Genomic DNA, 24,633 nt, shown 5'->3' with positions numbered 1-24,633 from the left:
CACAAAATAATCTGCTATAAATACAATGTTTGGTAATTACTGACAATTATTCTTTCTTGGATAATTTATATAAAGGATTAATTGTTATTAATAAATTCAGGAAACACTGAAGCTCATTTTCCAGAGTTTTGGCTCCTTAAATCCAAAATCTGTTGCAAGCTCAAGAGTTTTCAATTAGAGTATCATCCAGATGGAAGACCCTTACGCACTGTGCAAGCACTCTTTCCCAGGATGTAAATCTATTTGTCCTTTTTAAATATGTACTTAAATATTCCTTGTGCTGACACCACCCTACATAATTAGATTGTGATTTGTGAGAGGAAAATGCTGGAAATACTTAGTATTTTCTGGTATGTATAAAGTTGCAAGTTCAGATCAGGGTGGTGCACTTAGAATGTCTAACTCTGCATCTTGATCTGCCAATTAAACTTCAAAAGAGACTCAATTATTTGGAGGGTACTCAGAGGATGTAGAAATGAATAGCCAGCAGCCAAACACTCACCCCACTGAAATGGAGAGCCATTCCAGAAGCCACAGCTCCACACACAGTACTTAATTTCCCTCCGTTCACAGTCAGCCAGTTCTGGTTAGATGGAGCGCGATTGAAGTTGTCTTTGAGTTGAGTTGGAAGGGAGGTCTCAGGCTCATCACAGTACAGGCCACCCCACTGCTCATCACAGCTGGGTGTGAAGAAAGAGAAAGGAAAAGTCAACATCAAATAAAGCCCCCACAAGTGTGTTTTCAAATTAGTGAAGCCAACTCTTCTTCCTAGTCCATGATGATGAAAGGTTACTTATCTTCACAGAGCTTGCCAGGATTCACCTGCTCTCCGTAACAGTGCTTTAGGTTAGAAATAAGCAATGAATTAACTACTTCTAGGCTTTCCTAAAGCAGTGATGTGGACTTACAGTTGGAGAGAAAGAAGCAACTTCAAAAAATTTACTAAAGCCCTGCCTCTATGTGATACAGCTTTGGATAGCTGATGAACAACTGCAGCTGCTAAACTAAACTGGTAGGCCCTAATATTTATGAAACTGGTCTTTTTAATAGAGGCATTGGACCAATCGGGAATCTAAGAGGCCACGTTCCAAACAGCAGAAGAAGCTTTGATAGTATCTGCCATCTTTGACTAGAGGACTGACTTCCCTCTTCAGTGTGGGAGGAAATATGAATATAGGACTGGGAGGTTCAGGAGTCTCAGAGGTCATTTTAGATATGGGCTAAAATTAGTAATCGAAGGAAAGGCTTCTCATGTGTATGGAGATTAGTGAAGAAGGGACTATGACTTCTCTATCAGCATCTTCATTCACACTACCATATCGAGCACCCTGTAGTACATGGTGTACACATATTCATACACACCTTATTTAGATCCTTTCAAGGTTCTCTAAGAGTGAAATACTGGGCCTCTCCAACAAATATATCTGGTAAATTGATCAGACATTTATATATTTTCTTGTGCAAACAGCATGGGAATACCAATTAAACCACAGTAACACATATCATTACAGATATCCAGATCTCAGTGAGAGAAAAACTTATGATGTGTTATTTTTTGTCAGAATGTACTGAACTCCTGAACCTTTTCTAATGTCTTTTTCAAGGCTCTGGTGTACCACAGAAACACAGAAGGAAATAAAACACAGTCAATTATAATTCTGCCTTCTCTTGACAAGATAGCTATTGTTCAGTTCCTAATGTCTCAGCAAGAATGATGGTTCAATAGCCATAAACTCCACAGTTAGTATCAGATTTCAGGAAAAAATGTATGACCTACGGTAGCTTGGGAGTGATTCAAAAATCAGTTTCAGAAAAATCTTGCTGGAATTCGAGTCAAGAACTTCTCATAAAAGGAAGAAAGCGAATCTACTTACACACAGTTTCCTTGGATGCACCTTCCATGGCCGCTGCACATGTCGATGCAGCCATCCCCGATATAGACGTTATCTATTGCCCATGTCTGCTGCTTGTCGAAAGGAGCTGGTTGATGCCAACGGAAACGAGTGGCTTGAGACCTTTGAAGAAAAAAGAACGAAAGATGCAGTGAAAAAAGATGTGGTCTGACATGTTTGAACAAGTGAATGTAACACAAATGCATGGACATCCTCACTCATGTTCTGAAAAGAGCAACCATTAAAGCAATATTCCATGCAAAATTCTGATGAACAAAACTAAACCCAAATGAACTGCAATAGCTTGAGATTATAGCTTGAGATTATATTTTGGGCCAATGATCTTTCCGAGCCTTGTAAAAACAGACTAAAACAGAAACTAAAACCAATCATAAAACCATTAGCCTCAGGGGAACAGTGAGCCCAAAATTTTGTGTGGGAGCCATTGTGGAGTGACACCAAGGCTGTTGCAAGTCAGGAAAAGACGCCTGTCCTCGAACAGTCACGGTCCCTCTGCATTTGACTTAGGATTCAGGGTACGGGCTGGATTTAACTCCTACTTGCTCCCTAAGGCCAGACAGTTTTGTGCAATGGGCACATTGGTGCATCTCACACATCACACAGCATTCGTGAGGAAGACAGCAGGAGTGTAAATCAGAGGGATCATAAAATCCAGGTAGCTGGACAGAGAAAAGAAAGAGGGTTATGAATAGGACTAAATTTAGTTTATATTAATTTAAATGCAACATAAATAAAACCAAAACAGAGATTCTCCCACTTCAGAAAGAGAAATACCTTTGCTCATTTGTACAGTTTCCTGGAGGATCTTGTTCAGAAACACAAATAAACTTATGCTTTTAGAGACACTAGATGGCAGTAAAATCCAAACAATGTTTGGGGCTCAAGTGAGAACATTCGAAGACCCACAGAGGAAATAACTGGTCAAAGCAAGTTTTGTTTTGTGGATTCATATACTTTTGTCAATAAAAAAACTGTTAATCATTGGACTGAGAGATATCTGTTTTAGGCAGGACAAAAGACCAAACAACAGCAAGGACTTCACATTTTCTAAGTGAAAACATTTATACTAAGTTTAGAAAATAGAAAAGAAACAGGCCAGAACTGAAGTCTTGACCCTGAAAATAAATAGTTCAGTTCAATATTTGTTTACTGAACATCTACGCACTGACTGATTTCTCCACAAACCTCCTTGCTCCCCAGGCCCCTTACATTCCTCCCAGCACAGAAATGTCTGCCTAACATCCTCCTATCACTTCCTATTGCATTTAAGTTCAATTCCTTGGCCCACAAGACTACCTGAGCTGTGTCTTCTCTTCTAGCCCCTCACCCTGTTTACTTACTTCTGGAGCACTGCTCCTTCCCTCAGTTCCCAAAGCTCACAAAACTCTTTACCACCTCTGCCTGAATGCTTTCCCTCTCTCTCTGCCTGGTTAATCCCTGTGTGTCTTTTGTGTGTCAGAGTAAATGTCAGGTCTTCATAGAAAAATCTCCTTTCTAATCTCTTTAAAAATTACATTTCTTCCATGGCAAACTGTTCTTTTCCTTTTATAGTATTGTTTACTAATTGTAGTCATATATAGTCAGACATATATAATTATAGTCACATATTAAATGTCTGTCTTCTCCTCAGAAGATTAAATTATAGGGGAGTGGTGTCAATCCCTTTTGTTTGACATTATACACTCTGTGTACAGTGCCTAGCACTTAGTAGGTGCTTTATAGGTGCAGGGAGTTGGTATCTAGGGGTCGCTGTTCTCACAGTAAGCTATGTGAGGATGGCCCTCTAAGGGTTGTGCAACTCTGACTGCTGATCAGTTAATTTTTAAACACTAAGTTTATTAATAGCTATGCTTGTTTACATGCAGAAACATAAATAACATAGTAAAATGTCATATTTCCACAGCATATAAATTACTTGGATTCTGAGAACAAGTCAAAACAGATATTTCTTCTTTCTTTAGATCATAGCTTCTGAAGGGCAAGGAATATCTCTGTACTCCTTCAGAGAATATTGTTTTGTATCTTCAGTGCTTATAGATAGTAGGCAACTAATAAAATTCCCATGTTCCCCTAATGTTTTATACATGCTCCCTTATCACCTTATATTAAAAGTGCCTATTTGTATGTAATTTCCTCTGTTACCTTCTCCTTATTTACCATTTTATTGTTGGTGACACCTATAGATTGGGCTTCATAAACATTTACTGAAAGAATATTAAGTTAACAGCAATAAAGATGTCCAGGAAGAATCAAATAAGAGACAGCTAGTAGGGTGGGTAGACAGGGGCTGCGGGTCAGCTGTGGAGGAGGCAATGATTTGATGGCTGTTAAAGGGGGAAGAGACCTTTCTAGCAATTGGGAAGCAGCATGGGCTGTTTAGCAGGTGGTGGCTTTCTAATCATTGGTTGGCTTTAATCACAGTCTGGGCAGCAACTTAACAGAGAGATTGTATGGAAGATTTAAGAGCTAGATGCATTGTTGGAGTTGATAGGTTCTATGAAAGATGTCTAGCTATGACATTTTCAGTTTGTACAACTCAGTAGCATTTCACAGCAGAAACCACGTGTAGAATGTACTAACATTGGAGTTGGCCAATAAGAGTAAATATAAATAATGGCTTTGATTTGTACTCTTGGCACTAGTAAGTTCTATGTCCATGGCAAGTAATTTAACATATAAAATGAAGAGGTTAAATTAGATAATTTTAAGGTCCCATCTCATATGTGATGATTTTTATATCCTTGGGAATAACTATATCTAGTAATTATGTACTATAAAACAGGAGTACATATATTATCCAATATTGTTTTTCAAGAAAAAGAAACACTTTCACTGAGAGGATAAATTGGAATAGAAGTTAAATATAAAAGTCTGAAAGTTGAATTGCTAGGACTTCTTATTCCCAACTGTTCATTATGTCACAGCTTCATTATGTAAAAGGACCAAATCACTTATGTTTATGTGCTGACACTTCCCCATCTGTAAAACTAGGAAAATGTTACTTCCCACCTTGCAAGAGTGTTGTGAAAATTAATTAGATCATGTTTACCACGACCTATGAGTATCTTGGTAAAGTCCCTTGGCAGGTGTCATCATTTATCCTGAAGCTTCTTTATAATGATGGCCACCACCAGCTGCTGCTTTTTGCAGTTGGGAGGAAAATGGCCCCAGAGCAGACTTCTCCTTTTCCGTATCCTTGAAATATCTCCTTTCACTTCTTTTCTGAATTTATATTATTTCCTCTCTATCTACAGCACATAACAAGTGCTCCTAAGTGTTGTTTAATAATTAAATATCCATTGGTAAGCAGTTAAAAAATGTCCCTCTCGATAGTATGGTTTCTATCACTGCTCTCCTTGGGAACCTTTCCCCGAACTGCCTCTATATCTTTTAATAGGTTTTATATTTCTGAGTCTGTATTCACTCTTTTCTTTAGGAAAACTCTATGACATCCTTGTTGTCATCATCATCAGGAGAAAACGCCCTTTAAAAGGAACCATACATAATTTTAAAAAACTTTTCACTATCCCTGATATTTCCTTTACTTTCCAAGAGATACATAAAAAATTTAGGACTAGAAAACATAGCCCTAAACAAGTTGAAGCTCCATGCCCTAAGTCATACCGAACCACTCACAAACTGAGACAAGGCAAGGATCTCCTGGTTTATTATTACTCTGAATTCTCATTTAGTAAATCCTTCAAAACTCTATCTCAATCTTTAAAAAATAATCCTATATCTACCATAACCTCCAAATATGAACAGTCGTTTAACTACAGAAGACTGTGTGTATTGTTGCTGTATGTACACACATCCATCGTCTTTTTCAAGTCAGCGTCATAGCTGAAGCCCTGGCCTCTGTTTTGAGTTAGAGGCTCTGAAATCTCTGTCATATTTAAAAATGTGCCCTGTATTTGCCTTATCCAAGATCCTGCCTTCATATTTGGCATAAAATGTCCTCTATTCGCCCATTTCTCTGCATTAGACAAAAGTGGAAAATACTCCAAAGAAGATATAAACATAACTGGTAAATGCATGAAAAGATGTTCAACATCATTAGTCATTAGAGAAATTGAAATCAAATCCACAATGAGATACAATGTTATATTCACTAGGATGGCTATGATAAAGACAGCAGTAACAAGTGTTGGCAAGGATGTGGGGAAATCTGAACCCATATATACCGCTGGTGGGACTAGTAAATGGTAGCTATTGTCTGTTTCTCAAAATGTGGAACACAGAGTTACTATATGATCCAGCAATTCCACTCGTGGGCGTATATTTGGGCAGAAGCATAGCTCAACTGAACAGAGGGTCACAACCCATGAACTACGGACAAGAGCTAAAGACAAAGTAAGCACTAGAAAGGAAGTGTGAACTTTGGTACCAGGAGTGAAAGAATTATTTGTGGTGAAGGGCTCTAAAAGGGTGGACCATCTGACAAGGGACACAAAGGCCTCGCTTTGGGGGACAGCCTCATGAAGAAGACACTGACCTATGAACCTAAGAATGAACACACTCTTGGAGTAGAAATAAGAGGACGGGTCTTAGAAACTGTTTTGTACAATTGACTTGCTTCACAGGTTTTGAGACTGCCGATCAAGGAAGAGGGCATCTATAGCTTCTTAGTTTAGATCTACATCTAGAACCCATTATCTCCTGACTTAGCACACCATTGCTGGTGCCGATATGTTACTAAGAAACCTGGTTGTCTTGTATGGCAGGCAGAGGCTGGAAGGCCACAGATTCAGCAGCCTAGCAGGAGGCACTTAATTTAGGCATCCCTGATTTTTTGGTAGAAAATTATCTTGGTGATTATAATTAACACTGGGAATTTGTAGGACAGAAAATGACTATAACATTCCAGAAATTTCAGGTGACATTAATTTGACCATGAAAGAATGTATACTGTCATTTAATTTTCCTTTCTCCTAAATGTCTTATAACACACTGAAGTCTGAAAACTGGCAATGTGAGGAGAAAGTGTTTGGAATACAGGTTATGAGCCCAGACAAATGTGATAAAGGTAAGGTACTTCATAAAGGTTTTTTGTAAGTTATAGGAATTTCTAAAACTTACAAAAGACCTAAGGCCTTCATAACATCTCTCTGGAACTAGGGTGGAAAGCATATTGGAGTTAGTAATAGCAGAATTTAAATGAGCCACGTCACATGGCCTTTCTTTCATCCTTGGTAGAGAACCAATGGAGACCTTTAGTACAATCATGGTTTAGCCACTGACTGTGTGTCCATGGGGAAAATAAAATAACTTCTTTGTATCTTAGTGCTCATCTTGAAAGGTAGGCAGGGGGACTTGGAGGTTAAAGGAGACTCAGGAGACATGTCAACCAATTATATTGATGTGTATCCTAATATGAAAAAAACTATAACATGTTTTATGAGAGCAACAGGGACATCTGAAAACTGAGTAACTATTGAATAAGAAATAATTAATTTTTAAGTGTGATAATATCACAGTTACATTGTTTAAAAAGTCTTTTTTTAGAGGTACATACTAAAATATTTAAAGTTGAAATGATGTGATGTCTAGAATTTGCTTCAAAATAAGATGGGGGTGGAAGTGAGCGGTGTTATTGATAAAACAAAGTTGGTCATGAATCGATAATTGTTGAAACAGGATGAAGTTATATGACAGTATAGTGTGCTATTTTCTTTAATTTTGCATGTTTGGATTTTAAATACATAAATATGAGCCAAAAATAATCTGTGGTCTTCAAACTCACTGTAAAATTTTAATTTGAAATTTACAATAAAAGAGAGTGGCTATTCTCATTTTTGTGTGTGAGTGAAATAAAGTTTTATTATTTTTGCTGATAATTATAATCAGTAATAATTCTAAAACTACAATGTTCTATGTAAGCCCACTGAGGGCATCAAATACACTGGTTCATCCTTCAAATAAAAGGAATTCCTATAACTTACAAAATACATTCTCAATGGAGAATTACTTATTTTTATATTTAATTCTTAAGAATCCATAGATAGCAGTAGGTACAAAGTACAGCCAAATCTCAAATTCTCTGAAAAAACTTTGGCAAACAATGTTGACAACTAATAATGCCTAAAGGGAATGCATTGATTCCTGGAAATAGTTTTGTTCTCTGTTGTACTAGAAATGGAAATAGATTCAATTTGTTTTAATATAATACCAAAATAATATTTATATATTCAGTGTGTGAAATCAATGGTACCATGGTTTGTGCCAGGCAAAATTTTATGTTCTGTGGTCTTGAAAGACCAGTAGAAATTTGGTAAAGTAAAAAGAGCAATGCTCAGAGTATCACAGTGATGCATGAGAAGATGGATATGGAAGAGAAGTCCAAGTCTTTGACTTGATTGAAAAATTTTAACAAGATATGCAGTAATATGAACGCTTGCAAAAAATCTTTCAAAAGATACTGTTAAGTTGGAAGTAACAATGGAGAGAAACAAAGCATGCTGGGGCAAGTTTAAAGAATCTCTTCTTTAAAAAATAAACTTGTAATTCTCTTGAATATTTTTCCATGATGAACTCAGTAAATATTATGCTGGTATTTGGCATTGTTTGTATAAGACCTTTTCTTTGCATTTATAATAGGTAGAAATATTGAAAAATATCCTTCCTCCCTAAATTGATTCACTTACAAAAAGCTACAGCCTCCTCCATTCCCATTCCATCACCTTGATCACTCCACAATCTTTTTGCCCTTTCATGTGCTCATTGCCTTTCCTTTAAACTTCCTGCAAACATTAAGTAGTTGCCATGCTGTGGCTAAAACCACCTGGCACCCAAAGTGTTGTAGTTAATCTTTAAAGACTGTGGTATCGGCTAGGTCATTAGGGCTAGTAGAAGGGAATGGATCATCTTCAAACTATGACTTAAAATAGCCAAGTCACACCTGAGCCTTCAGTGGCAGTTTTTCTCTTTCTCGATGGATTCGAGTTACCTGCCCTTCTATTGACTCACCCTGGTTCTCAGGTGACAAATTCAAGAACGCGTGCCACTTGAGCCACCTGTTATTTTTAGTTTGGGGTTAGTAAAGAGGAGGAGGAAGATTTAGGCTAGAGGCTATGAAATCAATTTTGGCATCTTCTTATCTTATTTTTCAGCCTCTCAAGAATTCTGGGCATTCTATTTCTCCTAGGACTATATCTCTTAGGCAAGCAATAAGGATGTAGTACTAAAATAGTAGTTAAGCCCTCGGGGCCAGACAAGCTACGTTTATTTCCAGTATCTTACTGAAACTGTTCTTTTGAAGGTCAGAGTACTTCCTTATTGAAAAAAATTTAGTAAATTTACTGGGAAGCTTTTTTTAAATTGTGATTCACTGTAGCATTTGTCACTGATGACCACTTCTTCCTGCTTAATACTCTCTTCTCACTTGGCTTTTAGATATGTTATTCTGATTCTTCTACCTTTCTGACTGCATCCTCCTGATCCCTTTAACAGTTATTTCCACTCATTGTGCTATTAAGTTTAGGAATCCTTTCTTTTCTTTTTAAATGGAGAGCTGATAAAATTTTACAGCATTGCCTATCACTTCTATGCTCATGCCTCCAAAGTTTATTATCTTTTCTTGTCTGATCTTCATATCTCTGTCAAATGGATGTTTCCATTTGTATTTCCAGTCATTGTATTAATTCAGAATCATTTGATTAAATTTGCCATACTGTCCCTCTTTAACTCTCCCCACTTTTTCTCTCTCGGGCTTCAAACTTCAGAGTCATCTCTTGATATGTGGAGAAGTTGTTACTGAGTTTTACCAATTCATTCTTTGAAGTGTTCAGTAATATTTGCGTTATCCCCTCCATGTTAGCTGTAGCCCAGACCCTTGTTACTTCATGATTAGTCATTATCACAATGCCTTTGCCACTTTCCTCTTCTGTGAGTTTCTGTTCTCCCATTTTTTTCTTGAAAGAATATTCTCAGCTCAAAATCCACCCTAGTTTATTTTTCGTACAAGTCTAAACCCCATCGCCTTGCTTCAAACTCGCTGTAAGTTAACCCAACTCTATGAACAAACAACTTTTCACAGCTTCCAGATATGAGCCCTCTGCTTTTATTAGCAACTCCTGTGCTTGTCCCAGGCTCATGTGTCCTGTTCACACTGTTCCCCTGATTTAGAATGCTCTTTCCATGACCACCTAATTACTGGCCATCCTTTGAGTCCAGGGTCCATTTCTCCCATGAAGCCCTCTCCAACTCTGGCATTCAGCACTGGCTCCCACCTCTCAATACCTACAGCATGTCTAGCCTATTTCTTAGGAGAGCTCTAAATTACATGCAGCATTTATTATTTTTAAGTTGTTTATTCAGTACACTTCTCATTTTCCCCAATCTTAGTGTAACCTCTTCCAGGGCAGGAACTTAACAGAGTGTCCTACCCCATGGACTCATTCTTGTTAAGCTAATGTAGGAAGACCTCTTAATCTGACTGAAGCTGAAGTCTGAAAATAAACCTGTGCTCTGGTTAACAAGTGTGATTATGTCGTCAACTCATAAAAGTAAAAACGATTTACATTTTAACAAATATTTATAATGTTTCAAATCCTTCCATGCACATTTATTAGATTTTTATGTGGCAAAAGTATCTCCACTTTTCAGATAGGGAAACTGAAGCTTAGGGACCTGAGATGACTTGCTGCTTTAAAGCTCACAGGGCTGAGAAGCCAGAGTCCTCCACTGAAGCACAATGCTTTCCATTCACTTCTTTTTCCTTCCAGAAAGATCTAATTTAATCAGTGTATATGGGGAAGAGTATATCTATAGTTCCATCTCCTGCAATTTATTTAGGTTTTAGTACAAGTGTCTGGAGCAGAGAGTGATGTATCTTGTGTTTAGTCTCAGTGTTCCCTTCCCAGTGAAAAGCATCAGCATTCATTCATTTCTGCAATTCAGAAACCAGGGAGTCATCTTTAGCAACTCCCTTTCCCTCACCATCTTATGTCCAATTCATCATGCAGCTTGGTCAATTTTACTGCCTCCATTTTACTTGAATTTCTCCATTCTCTTCACGTCTGCTGCATCATAGTCCAAGCTATTAGCACTTACTGCCTCTTTAAGAGTCTCCTTATATCTACCCTTATCCGCCCCAATTTGTTCTCCAGTTAGAATAAGTTTTTCTAAACGCAAATCTGATCGTGCCTCCCTATTCCCAAGCACTTTAATAGGCTTTTCATTTTTAAATAACAAATTCCCAAATCTTTAGTACAACCTACAATGTACTTCATGGTCTGTCAATATTTCACACCTCATTCCACATTCTCTCTCTGATCCATTCTTTCAGTATCTCAAAAACTCTGCTTCCTCCTATTATAGGCTATTATCCTTCCGTACAAAACTCTTCCCCTCGCTCTTCACCTAGTTAACTCCTATTCATCCTCATATCTTACCTCAATTATCTTTTCTCAAAAAAGCATTCCTTGATTTTCTTGACCAAGGCAAATCTCCCTATGATATACAGTGTCTTGGCATCATGCAACTGTCCTCCATCACTCATCACAGTTGAGTTTTTTATTTATCTCTGTAATCACTGGTGATTTCTCTCTTGCACTGGACTAAAAGCTCCTTGAGGCAAAAATAAGTTCAGCCCCTCACATGGAACTAGCACATAATTAAATACTTCAAAAATATTTGTTTAATGAATGACTAAATGGATGAATAATCATTACTGATGACTACTGGCCATTTCAGTTTGGCTAATGGTTTGATGTCAATTTATGGGCAACCGAACTAAATTGACTTACCACCATTATATCAGCAGTATTGGGGTCCTAGCCTCATGGTCATGAGATAACTGAGTGAGTGGAGAGACCTACATTTGGCACATTGTCACAGTCATGCTTAACTCCTATCTAGCACATGGCTTTAAGTTGTCAGCATCATATTTATTTATAATAAAGAGCTACAAACTAAAATTCTCAATTCTGTTATGGGGGAACATGTAAACACTGCAGATGTTGAGGCATAAGTTCAATTCAAAACAAGGAAACACCATATTTTAAAGGTAACTGGATATAAAAGCAGATATAGCATAGACAGGTTAACCTGTGTTTCAGAGAGAGTATCCTGAGCCTGGCACATTGTTGAATGATCTCTGGCATGTGACACGGCATGATGAAAAGTGGGTCTGGCTTGGGCTCTATCTATACATGTGTTTTTTTTTTTTCTGAATTATCCGAAAGAGTCTTGTTACAAAGCAGTTTTGACTTTAAAACCATTGTACAACATGAACTTTGAGGGCAGTATATAAACAAACTGCATATTTTCAATACAATGGCAAGGGGAAATGAATGCTCATCAGATTCTTCAAATATCATTTAAAAGGGTCAAAATTCTTGTGGGTACATATAAAAGACAATTAAAAGCTAGATTAAAAATGAGGAATAATTACTTTTCTTGAGGGAAACACTCAAGGGGATAATGACTAGTTGGAATAAATCTTAGAATGTCGTTTATTTGCAAAATGCTACTAAGTAGCTGGGTAATAATTCACAGAATGCATAAAGACTTAAAAGACTTCTGCCTTAATGGAGGTTTTTTTTTTTTTTTTTTCTATTTTATTAAGATCGCCTTAATAATTCATGCATGGTAATACCTTTAATGAGCAACCAAATCTCACGTATCTCATTTAAACTTGGCAACTCTGCTGACAGTTAATATAGTCTCGTACCTCTGAGCCAGCAATTGTCGAGCAGCCTTAGGCTGTGAGTAACTGAAACCATCCCATTTTTTATAATCCCAACAAAAGTTATGCCCTAGATAAATGGTTGAATTTCATGGTCATTTTCTAGGAAGATTTATTCATCCTTCATTTGTGGGGAGGAGAGAGAACAATCATGAGCCCTCACTATAACTCTTGTTCTACATAGTACACTGACTGCTTTGCCTCTTTTGTAAGACCAGCAACTGATGATCACTTTCTTGGAGGGAAGAGGAATTCCTCTGGAGATTTTTAAAGTTTCCTACGAATTGCACTGACCTAGGTGGTGAAAAGAGAGAGTCATGTAACTATGAAAGATGAATTCTCTGCTTTATGCGAACAGGAGTGTAACTGCACAGATAATTAAAATAACTTTTTCACCAGCATTTACCAGGAAATTTTATTAAGCTACCATAATTTCTTATAGACACAATGCATGAAGTATTTACGATAGTTTTTCACATTAAAGAATGCTTTAGGTCATAATTCTCAAGATACTATTCGATATAAAATTTCAAAAGCAGACACTAATTTTAATACACATTAATGGTAGTGAATACCTCATTTTTATGAGTCCACTCACTGCTATATTTACAGATTGACAATGTCCCTGTTTTAAATTTAAGACCTGTTATTGGCATAGTGAATTAAGTTGGAGCAGCTCACTGATCCAGCCACTGTTTTCTTGCATATGCCATTTTTTAATAATATTAGAGTTAAAAGTCAGTGAAGGTCTGGATTTTAGGAAAACACAGAACAATGTCACCAGAAAAACTGGTTTCTATTTTACTTGTTAAGATCGCTTTAATAATTCATGTGTGACAATACCATCAATGAGTAACAAAATCTTACCTATCTCATTAAACTTGCTGTGCTGAAATCTAGCATGCCAAATTATATCACATTTGGGTTCGCTACATGCAGAAGCATCCATACCTGGTGTAAGGAGGGAGAGGCAAAGTAATTCTGGTCCACTTGTTGAACGTGTCTGACACCAGGATCCGCTGCAGGTGATAACGACTGCATTCAACATTCATAGGCAGACAGTCCCTTACCAATGGGTGCCATGATAATCCAAGGTCTACTGAGTATTCCAATTCAATAGCTGAAACAGGAAACACTATTCTGAATAGAAAGACATGTCTGCAGACCCAGGAAACATAATTACGTATGTTTTCACAGGTTTTAATTTCAATCAAACGTCAATTTGAATTTTCCTCCATATTTATGCTTCCTAGTTTGAGATGTTTCCTGGTTTTATTTTTCCCTCTGTACATTACTAGTTATTATTTTTAGCTTTCCATATCAAAATAATTTTTCTTTTAAGGGGATATAATCAAATGAAACATAATTTTACTGAATCAAGCCGTACAGAGAAACTTTCAAAACAATCATAATAAAATTATTGCTTCATATAATTAAAGCAATAGCCATAACAGTTATTATATCTATTTATGATTTAATTTAATCATTATAGAATTTATTACATGATATATAACTTACATATCATATTATAATTATAATGTATTATAATTATAATGTATTATAATTATAATATGATATGTCCATTTATTTAATGGTTAACACAAATATTGAATATATTAATCATATATTTTAATGATTACTTTTTAAATAGTTAAAAATAATTGAGCAGCCTTTACAGAATTTGACCATTCTGTAAAGATCCTGATCAACTAATGCCAATTTTTCTCTTGGTGTAGGTGAAACTTCTTGGAAATTGCAAAATCTTTTGCTTACACATCTTGTTCTGTGTTGTGAGATATACTGAGAATTCAGAAAGGTGTAAGGAGATGGCTAAAAGCCATGTGATTTGTGCCAAAGCACGAGTCAGGCTGTGGGTCTACGGAAAGACATTTCTTTCCTTTTCCTTATTCTGAAGCATTCAACTTATGCCCCCAATTTTATATTTCTCTCTCTCTATTCCCTTCTTAAGTGCCTATAAACTGCTCCAGCTCCCACCTTCCTCCTGAAATTGCTTCCTCTAAAGCAGTGATCCTCGATCTTGGCTGCACACTGAAATCAGTTGGGTACTTTAGGAAACTACTGGTGGCAGGGTCTCACCTCCAAAGATTGTGATTTCCCTCTTATGAGGCACGGCTAAGGTGTCAAGAGCTTTAAAGCTCCCCCAGGTGATTCTTATGTACAGTCAGCATGAAACCACTCAATGCCCTAAGGTTCCTAGTAGTGTTTTCTAGTTAAATACAATGGTATGTCTCAGTCTGCATTGTACTTGTCCACTCCATTGTACTGGATATTGTTGGTCACTTCCTCATTCTTGAAACTTTCTTCTTCGGGGGGTGACATTATTCTGAATCCTCTGTCTTACTTTCTCTCTGTCTCCTGTGCTAGTTAACTAGCCCAGCTGTGAGCATTCTTCCAGACTCCATTTCTGATCTTTTACTCTATGTGTATACTCTTTGAGCTTAAATTTTCGATCTCAAAATTGATTTTATACATTCAATAAATGTTCGTTCAGCCTGGCATGGTGCTGGGTGCTGGTATGTTGGACGCACAGCACAAAGTTCCTGCTTTCCATACTGAAAGTTCTCCTGACTAGAGACTATCTCCAATCAAAACTACTTTCACCCAAACTAAAGTAGCACTCACCATTTTCCCTTATAAATAAATATCTCCTTTTAACTACCAAATTCTATCAGTGATGATACTTTTGCACTAGTTTTCTGTGTTCAAAATTTATAAATAATTATTTTTGAAATATTATTCTTCTCTCTCCTTTACCCTCCATGTTCAACCTGTTACCTAGTTTTGAGAGCTGCTGCTTCTTTTCTTTTTGCCTTATTGTGTATCAGTTTTATCCATTCCACTGCTCTTCATGTCCCATAGTGCAGGTCTTCATTGCCTCCTACAGAGATTACCCCTGAGGCTTCTCCACTGGGATTCTTCCCTATTCACCTTCATCAGCTCCTGGGCTAACCTCCCTAAACCACACCATGGAGCTCCTCTGCACTTGTGCCCTCTTATACATGACCTTGTCAAGCACAAATTCCTGTGCCCGCTTTTTAAGGACCTTCTTAACTTGTTACCAACTGTGCTTAGTCATTTTCTTCTTTCATTTTATCATTCAATTAAACATCTCTCAAGAGGTTGTACCAGCTTATGGTAGAAACTACACATGACTGAGCTGATAGGGCAGAGTTTTGATCCTGGTGCTGCTTCAGGCCAACTATCATAACTTACCTCCTGAAGTTCTCATCACCTTCCTATGCCAATGAAGCAGGCATCTCAGACCTTAGAGTCCCTTTCCATTTTCAAAACCAGTCCTCTGCTCTCCTCTATTAGATGAAAATATTAGCTGTTCAGGCAGGTCTGCTCACAGTTTCCCCTGCTCACAGGACAGCCCCCATCTCTGCTTCTTTGCTTATGATGTCAGTCAGTTTGGGATGTTCTCTCCTCCCTATTCACCTCTCAAATCCACTCTAACCATCAATGCCCATTTAAGATTTAGCTCCTTTGTGAAATCTTCCCCAAATCCTTGAATTGACCTTCCATTGGTCATTTCTCCTTCCTTTGAACTCTCATTACATTTTGCATCAGTTCCACTCTATAGCGCATTTAATTTAGTCATTTATTGGACTCAGAGTTTCTGAAGTATCACTTCAACTAGACTGCATCTATTGAAAACAAGGTATGTACCTTATACTTTTCCAATTTCGATTCCAACTGTCTAGTTTAGTGTTGATGGATTGATTGAATCTGAGGTAGACAGAGTACTTCTGGGATCCCTTCTAAGATGTGTGTATTAAATTCAAAATAATGGAAATACAAAAAGTCTGGATTTTTTATGACCTTGGAAGTAATCAAATTCTTTAGATTTCAACCTCCCAGAATTTAAAACACAGCTAGAATCTTGCAAACGTTCCAGTTTGGAACTCTTGGAAAAAGAGTGACATGGGGCAGTAAAAGACCAGGAGGACCCCAGAATCTTGACAGTTCTTCAAGTTCTGGTGAAATGTCCAAGTGTGAAATGATGTCAGTTTTTATTTCTCCTAAGATAGGTCCATGTGTGTGTTAGATATGTATGAGTGTGAGTGTGTGTAGATACGACCTAGAGGATGGCAACTGGTCACAATGAGAGTGGCCTAGAATATGCTATGACCCATGATGGTGAAGAGTATAAGGCTAAATGGGAATAAAGTTTTATGAATCCTGGGGAGATGAAAGGAGAAAACAACTGGACTAATCTAAGGCCTTATGAATTAAAACCCATTTATATACGGATTTATGTGAAATTCCTATTTCTTATTCTGGCATTCTTTATGTAATGAGAGTTCTTTATTCCAAAATTCTGATCCTAAAGAAAATACCTTGGATTTACAAAAAATGATAAACTAGGGGTTATTATTAATATATAAAAGACATCTTCATGTACATATGCTTAAAAATAAGCTCATATTTTACGCTTAAAAAAAAAACTTCTAAAACTCAATTTACAAACATTTTCTAGAATGTTACAGTTTGACTCAAAGTGCACTTATGTTTTACTTACATATCTAACAGAGGTGTAGCCTTTGACAGAGGAAGCCACAGGTACCCATTTACACATATCTGTCCCTCTACTTGGAGATGGAATACGTACCATAGCAAGAGTCTGTGACTGAGCAGGAGGCAGCAAAATCTATCTGTAGGAATGAATCCTCATTCACAGCGATGTCTGTGGTGACTACATATCGGGTGCTGGCCTTTTCAATGAAGACCAAGGCATCGCCGGTAGAGCCACACACAGGCATCTTGGTGCCTCCGGGGTGAAGCAGCCATTTCCTACTATCCAGAGTTGTGAAATCATCCTCCAAGACTGTATTGCCAGAAATATTTCCTCCAATAAGAATCTGAAATGTATTTAAAAGGTTCCATAAATTTTCAATTTGGTTTCAAGATATGAGAAAGCTCAGTCTTTTTTGTTTGTTTTTATCTGTCAGATTGCTCAGAACTGGCATTATACAGCAAACAGAATGTTAGAGGGCCTTTCAGAATGCTTTCGTTTGTGTGGTCTGCTTGCCCATCTGGCAAGAAGCTACAGAAAACAAATCAAAAGATTGACAAAACCATTCACAGCCTTTATTGGCCAAGTTGTGCCTTTGGAAACTACATGTACCCAAAATGGGAAAGCAAAATTTGGCTTACATGTGTTAATAAATTTCTACTTAAGGACAGTTGTGCCCTAAGGCATTTCAGTTTCAATTGTTTGCATGGATTTTGCCATTTGTTAAGAGGTTCTTTAAGTTCTATTTGATACATATTTTATTATGAATGAAGATCCTTTAGAGCTATCCATAGGATGTTAGGGAGATTTATTTATATTCTTCAAGGCTAGGAAAGAGGATTTGGGAGCTATTGCATGTGGCGCCAATGCTAATTTGCACATTTTCCTTTTCAGAGAATGATAACCTTGTACCTTGCTTGCTAAAGTCCCTCTCTGAGCAGGACCTGGGCCTTCTGCTCTGTAGTCTATTTTCATAGTCTCAGGCAATTGAAGGAAAAGAGAATGAAAGGAAGCTAAATGTCATATCTAATCTAGTTGTGTGCCCTTGGACAAGTCATTCAACTGTCAGGGGCTTCCTCTACTGAGCTAAGGGGTTGGACTAACTGCTTGCTATCTAAGGCCCCATTCAGCTCAAGTGATAAAGTTATAATAGTTAATCCTGAAGGGACTGACCTGGTCGATAACCCAGGGACTATAGAAGTGCCCATTTTCAGATGGCTGCCACCAACGGAGGCGAGTAGAAGCAGAACGGGCTTTCAAGGGTATCTCCAGGGCGATGTACCTGCCCACATTGCTGGAGTTGCTGAAAAGGAACTCTTGAAGGAGACTCCATGAGAGGCCGCCATTGAGAGAATACTGCAGAAGCACAGGTTGGCTCCTGGGATCTGGAACACCTTTACCACATCCTAGTCTCATGAAGAACTGCACAAATCTGACACAAGTAAAATTTACTGTAGCCTTTAACTTTAGTGAGAAAGACACAGCATTAACAGAAGATAAGCATACAGGATAATATGAGGGTAATGTATGGCTTTAATATTTACAATGATTTAATGAATATGCAAAGAAACAATTTTTAAATACAGATTTTCCTTTTTAATGTGAAACAGAGTTAATAAAATGTGAAATCTGAAAAAAGGTGATTCTGCACCCATATTTTTGTATTTCCTACTCGTTCGCAGAAGAGAGTCTGAGAGAAGTGAGCATTCACTGCACCCTTTGGCTTTTCTACAAGAAGATGGGAGGGGTCCAAAGGCTGTCCAAGTTTGGGAGTGTGTATTGTCATCTATTTAAGATAAATTTGGTTCTTCACCCTTAGTATCTGAAACTGAAGAATATAATCAATTTACTTTTTGTCATTGGTGGAAAAATCATCCATTCTCAGGTTTTACCAGTAGTTTTTCAGATTTCATATGATTGGTTTTGGGAGACACATTTAAATTCACCAGTTGTAACACCTCTTTGTGACAGGCCAGGCATCCTTTGGAAAAGGTATGTTAAGCGTGGGCCTCTTTTCTGTCTTTTGTGCAGGGGGCAGGGGAGCATGAGTGTGGGGTAGTGGTGATGGTGGGCTTTGCCAGCCTCTGACTATTGCTGGGTCTGGGATGGATGATACTGGCCATTGAGAACTGTGGCGGCCAGCCAGAGGAGGCCTTTCCAGCTGGCAGGGAGGTAGACAGAATGGCAGCAAGCAGCTGGGGTGCTGATGAAAACTAGCTCACATGTTATCTTTGGCAGGCAAGCTGCTGGTGCCTGGTCTGGCTGCTGTGCTTGCTGGTAATACAGAATAAATTTTGTGTGTAATACAACACATATACCCAATTATGTATGCATGTCACACATATGAAATATACTGGGGCTTATAATAAAAGTTATCAGTTCTGTATATAAAACCATGCATTCTTCATGGATTCCTCCTCTCCCTCATCTCCATTAACTGGGTATTCATTTATCTCATAACCTGAGGAAATTGGGATTTTACATGGAGCATTTTGAGGTCAATATATGCAAATCCTACACAGCATGCTACTGAGATGAGATAAATAATGGAGCTTTTAACATTGGATTAATGAAAAAAATGGTTGGTACCTAGCGACATTTGTATCTATAAAAACAATAATAATTTAAAGACAAAAACTTTTAGCATATTGCTTACTTGTATTGAGAAAATGTTTATATTAATTTAGTTATGGATAGACCATATATTAATTTAGTTATAGATAGACCATGTCAAATTATTTAGAAAAACTTAATAATTTTTAAATTAGAGAACTCAGATGCCAATGATAAACCTGAAATGAAGAGTTATTAAATTAAAACATATGCATTAAAATAGGATGGTGATAAAATCTTGCTTTCTAAAACTAAAATTATTATCTCACAGATAAAATTATATTTTCTATAAAGCATAATCAAATTTATAATTCAAAAAATGAAAGATTTAGAAGTGGTGTATAAATATGTTAAGAGTTTTTTAATTTACTCTGAAATGTTTCAAAAAACAAAAACATTTTTTTTTTTTGTTCACTTGCAAAAATAGGTCAGGTTCCATTTTACACATGTTAAACTGTCTTTTTTATTTTCCTGGCTAAGTTTTTGGCTCATCAAATGATCAAAGGAGACACATCTTGACAGGACATAATCCTCTGAGCCAGTTTAAAATGTTTGTTTCTAAGTGACTGTGCTCAATATAGAAAAAAAATGAGTACTTACGATGTATGAGTGCATCATTGAAAAGAAATGCCTGTAAAGAATAAGGCTACACTTCAAATGTTCTTAAATTGCTAATGGATATAAAATTAATTGTGAATAATGTGAAGGTGTATTGTATTTCAATTAAGCTTTCTACTAAGCATAGCGTGAATAATTTCTACATAGTCCAAGTGCTAATGAAAAATATTCTGTAGAAGATAGATAAAGAAGATGCTACATTTAAATTTACTTGAAGTGAAAGTAAGTTAAACATAGCCATTTCCTATTCTCACCATCTTGTAAAATATCAGATAGTAACTTTTTTCCGTTTAATGGGGTCTTGTTTCTGATCTAGTTATTGCACAAATCTCTCTCACTTTTAGAATGATAATTATGTAAATTTTGTTTTAATGGAGTCTTTGGTAAGAGAAAAACTCAGCATTTCCACTGAAAGGCCTTGTATGTGAGATTCTTCTTTCTGATTCAATTACGTTCTGCTACTGTACATTACAATGTGGTTTTCCAAAAGCATTTAAAAATGATTACCTAGCATGTGACAAATCCAGGTCTCGTGTCATCAACATGCGCAAGCCATCTTCATTGAAAAAGAGGTTGTTTCCACTGGAAAGGATTCCACACTTTCGAGATGGCTTTCCACCACTCATTAATAAGAATCTATCAGATTCTAGCTGACCTGAAAAAAAGTGAAAAATGTGGTTTACCTATGACCCCAATTATAATCATATTATTATTATTTTTTTGAGGAAATGGTAAGTGCTTTGTGTAGTTTTAAAATATGAAGTCATACATATCGAAGTCATGGATTTTGAGATAAGAGGTCTCTTCAACATTCTATCTTGTTCAAATTGTTTAACCTTGGCTATATAATCCAAAGGTCCCCATGACAGGAAGAGGCCTTTTCCTGAGTATCTGGTCTAGCCAGATGGGTCCCTCCTTTCTGTTCCTCTATACTGGAAAAAAAGACACTGGCTAGTCAGAGAGTGATTCAGGGCAAAAGTAAGGGAGGGCAATGTGGCCTTTCCACAGGTTACTTCACTGTGTCCTTGTTACTGTGAGGACAGTATCAGGCAAGTATTATATAAAATTTTTTAAAACAGTTTTAATGGGAGAAATTTCAGTGTAATTTAATATTTCTTATTAAATAACGTCTTTCAAAACCAGCTTGCAAATCTCCTCAGATATTCATTTTAGATCTAGTTTACTTTTTTTTGATTGTAGTAAAATGCATATAACATAAAATTTACCATTCTAATCACTTTAAAGTAAAGAACTCAGTGGCATTTAGCACATTCACAAAATCGTGCATCACCGCTACCTACCTAGTACCAGAACTTTTCATCACCCAGAAAGAAAATCTTGTCCTATTGAGCAGTCACTCCCCATTTCCCCCTCACACAGCCCCTGGCAACCAATAATCCGCTTTCTGGCTCTACAGATTAGCCTATTTTGGATGTTTCACATAAACGGCATTATATGATATGGAGCCTTTGATACCTGAGTTATTTCATTTGCATAACGTTTTCAAAGTTCATCCATGTTGTACCATGTATCAGTATTTTGTTCCTTTTTATGGCTTAACAATATTCCATTGTATTGATATACCTAAATATAATTTTTAGATGTATTTTAAGACCATAAATATAACAATTTTATAGACAATTTGGGAAAAACAAAAAAATTTTAATTTGGGAAAGAGAAAAAAAAAATCTTTAATCATAGTATCCTAACATAGATAGCTATTACATTTGTTTAAAAATTTTCTCTTATGAGAATGTTTTTCCATGGTTTTATCAAAGTGCATATCCAAAGGATATATGATTGTGAATAATTGCAATTATTACATCACATATATTTTTCTATGTTGTAGCACTATCTTCAAACATAATGAAGTTAGATTCTAGGTATAACCAAGATACAGAAAGTGATGAGAGGCTGCTTACTGAGTTGGTGATAAAGCAGTGAAAGGAATTTGTATCTCTGGAAACTTGCTTCCTCTACTCAAGAATATTAACCCTCTATAGACATTTTCTAAAATTATCATGAATAAGAAATTAAATGTGATAGAAAAGTGGTGAAATAGCCTTAGTTTTTCTCAGTTATGGTCTTGTCCATTCTCATTGTCCATTGTTCCAAAAATGAAACCCTATAAAATTCAGAACTAAATGAAGGCTTGGGTTGTTTCAACTGCAGTGATAAATAAGGAAATGTTAAGGTGGAAATTAATGATTACTTCTATATTAAAAATTGTGTTTAATATGTAAGCTCTTTCACAAAGCTACATAGAATTTATAAGACAAGATTACCTTCAAAATCATCCTTGAGAAAATCAGGATTTTTGGTGCTTATTTTACAGGTTGGACCTGAATAGCCAGGATCACATATACACTTGGTTCCGTTGATACAACTTCCATGTCCATTACACATCTCTTCACATTGGGGACCAATATAGACATTATCGATGGCCCATGTCACTGGCTGAGAGCCAGCAGGGTAAAATCCTTGATACCATCTGAAACGTACAGATCTGGAAAAGAGGTACAAGTTTTTCAAAATCTAATCAGTGGAATGATATACCTTCAGAGTAAGCACATCTGACCAATAAGCAGTGGGCATTTATTACCACTGCATCACACTCAAGAAGTAGAAAACCTGATTTGACACATCAGAAACACAATTTCCATTCCTCAGGTGAAGGATTTTTCCAGTAAGGTTCTCGCTCCCTGTAAGCCCATCCCAATCCTATCACTATGCCAAAATTCCACATGAGCATCCACATTTTTCAATATTGACTTTCTTGGTGAGGCTTTCTCCATTCCTACTATCCATACTCCACATAACTAATTTTTAAACAAATTAGAGTAGAATTCACATAACCAAAAAATAACCATTAGCTATAAAGTATACAATTTGGTGGCATTTAGCAATCCATTCATAGTGTTAGCCAACCATTTCCTCTATTGAGTTCCAAGGCATTCTTATCACTCCAAAAAGAAAGCCTGTGCTCATTGAGCAGCCCCACCTTCAGCCCCTGGCAGACTACTCATTCTCTTCTTGTCTCTTATGTATTTATCTATTCTGGATATTTCATATAAATGGACTCATACAGTATGTGAACTTTAGGGTCTGTCTTTGTCCACTTAGCATGTTTTCAAGGTTCATCCATGTTGTAGAAAGTATCAGAATTTCATTCCTTTATATGACGGAATAATATTCCATTGTACAGGTATATTCATTGGCTAGTGATGAATGTTTGCTTGTTTTCACCTTTTGGCTATCACAAATAGTGCTTCTATGAATATTCATATACAAGTATTTGCTTAAATTCTTTTGGGTAAAATGGTAGTGAAATTGCTGGGCCATATGGTAAATAACTAGTCCTTTAATTTCTCTCTCTTACTCTCTCTCTTCCATAATTTTGATGGAATTTCCATTATTATAGTTATCATAGCTGTAGGTACTTAAAAGCATACCTATTTTTCCCTATTGGCTGTGAACTCCTAGAGGCCAGTCTTCATGACTTGTTCTTCGTTGTACCCTTTTATGGTGCCCAGTACAGTGTTTCACATATAGTAGATGCTCAATAAATGTTTGTTTTATGTCATTTGTTGTGAAAAGCTGTAAGAGCCAACTAAATTTTTATTTCATTTCATTTTATTTTATCCTATTGGCAACAGATAGATAGTCCCAAAAGATTAAAGAGAGGAGTGACAAAATCGAATTTATTTTTAGACAGATGTCTTTTATTTCTTTAAAACAAAGATAATTTTCCTTTTTATTTGTAAGTGAATTGTCTTATCATATTGTTGATAAGTTAGCTTTTTGTAAATACTTTACATATTTAGGTAGAAATCCAGAAATAGTTTAGTATATTTTTATCATGTACAAAATTAGTTCAAAAGAGATGCATTTATTTTAGAGGAAATAGATATAGAGATGGCATGTGTATTTATTTTTGTACTCTGTGAACCTACCCAATTTTCAGTCATCATAGGAACTAAATTCGGAGTAATTTTTTATTTGTGAAACAGAAATTAGAAGTCAATATTAGAAACATATATTAGGTTTCTAAAGTTTAGTAGCGAGTAAAGCAGATGGAGTCAAGTACCCACATATAATTGTAACCCTAATTTCATTGTTTATATCAAGACTCCAACTGTATTAAGGTGCTCCTAAAATGCCAATTCATAATTAAATTTTATTTTCAAATACTTGTCAGAGTTTAGTCTTGGCAAGAAGTACTTCCTACCTTTTGAACTTTCAGACTGCTGAGCTGAGGGAAATGG

General features: G+C 36.5%; 1 protein-coding gene across 2 annotated transcripts in view; it reads right to left on the bottom strand.

Annotated features, from left to right (window-relative positions):
* Positions 1 to 24,633, bottom strand: part of RELN (reelin) — a 456,216-nt gene that overhangs the window by 37,642 nt on the left and 393,941 nt on the right. For both annotated transcript variants that reach the window (XM_016145914.2, XM_016145915.2), the window contains exons 42-48: positions 22,654 to 22,874; positions 20,876 to 21,023; positions 18,311 to 18,569; positions 17,234 to 17,483; positions 13,552 to 13,720; positions 1,875 to 2,015; positions 503 to 680 (exon numbers count right to left, since the gene is read on the bottom strand). In XM_016145914.2, the coding sequence (XP_016001400.2) occupies positions 503 to 680; positions 1,875 to 2,015; positions 13,552 to 13,720; positions 17,234 to 17,483; positions 18,311 to 18,569; positions 20,876 to 21,023; positions 22,654 to 22,874 (1,366 nt within the window). The remainder of the gene's footprint in view (positions 1 to 502; positions 681 to 1,874; positions 2,016 to 13,551; positions 13,721 to 17,233; positions 17,484 to 18,310; positions 18,570 to 20,875; positions 21,024 to 22,653; positions 22,875 to 24,633) is intronic.

The sequence above is a fragment of the Rousettus aegyptiacus genome, unplaced genomic scaffold, assembly GCF_014176215.1.
Source record: "Rousettus aegyptiacus isolate mRouAeg1 unplaced genomic scaffold, mRouAeg1.p scaffold_m13_p_13, whole genome shotgun sequence".
Taxonomy (NCBI): domain Eukaryota; kingdom Metazoa; phylum Chordata; class Mammalia; order Chiroptera; family Pteropodidae; genus Rousettus; species Rousettus aegyptiacus.
This window is presented reverse-complemented; position numbering and strand designations above follow the sequence as displayed.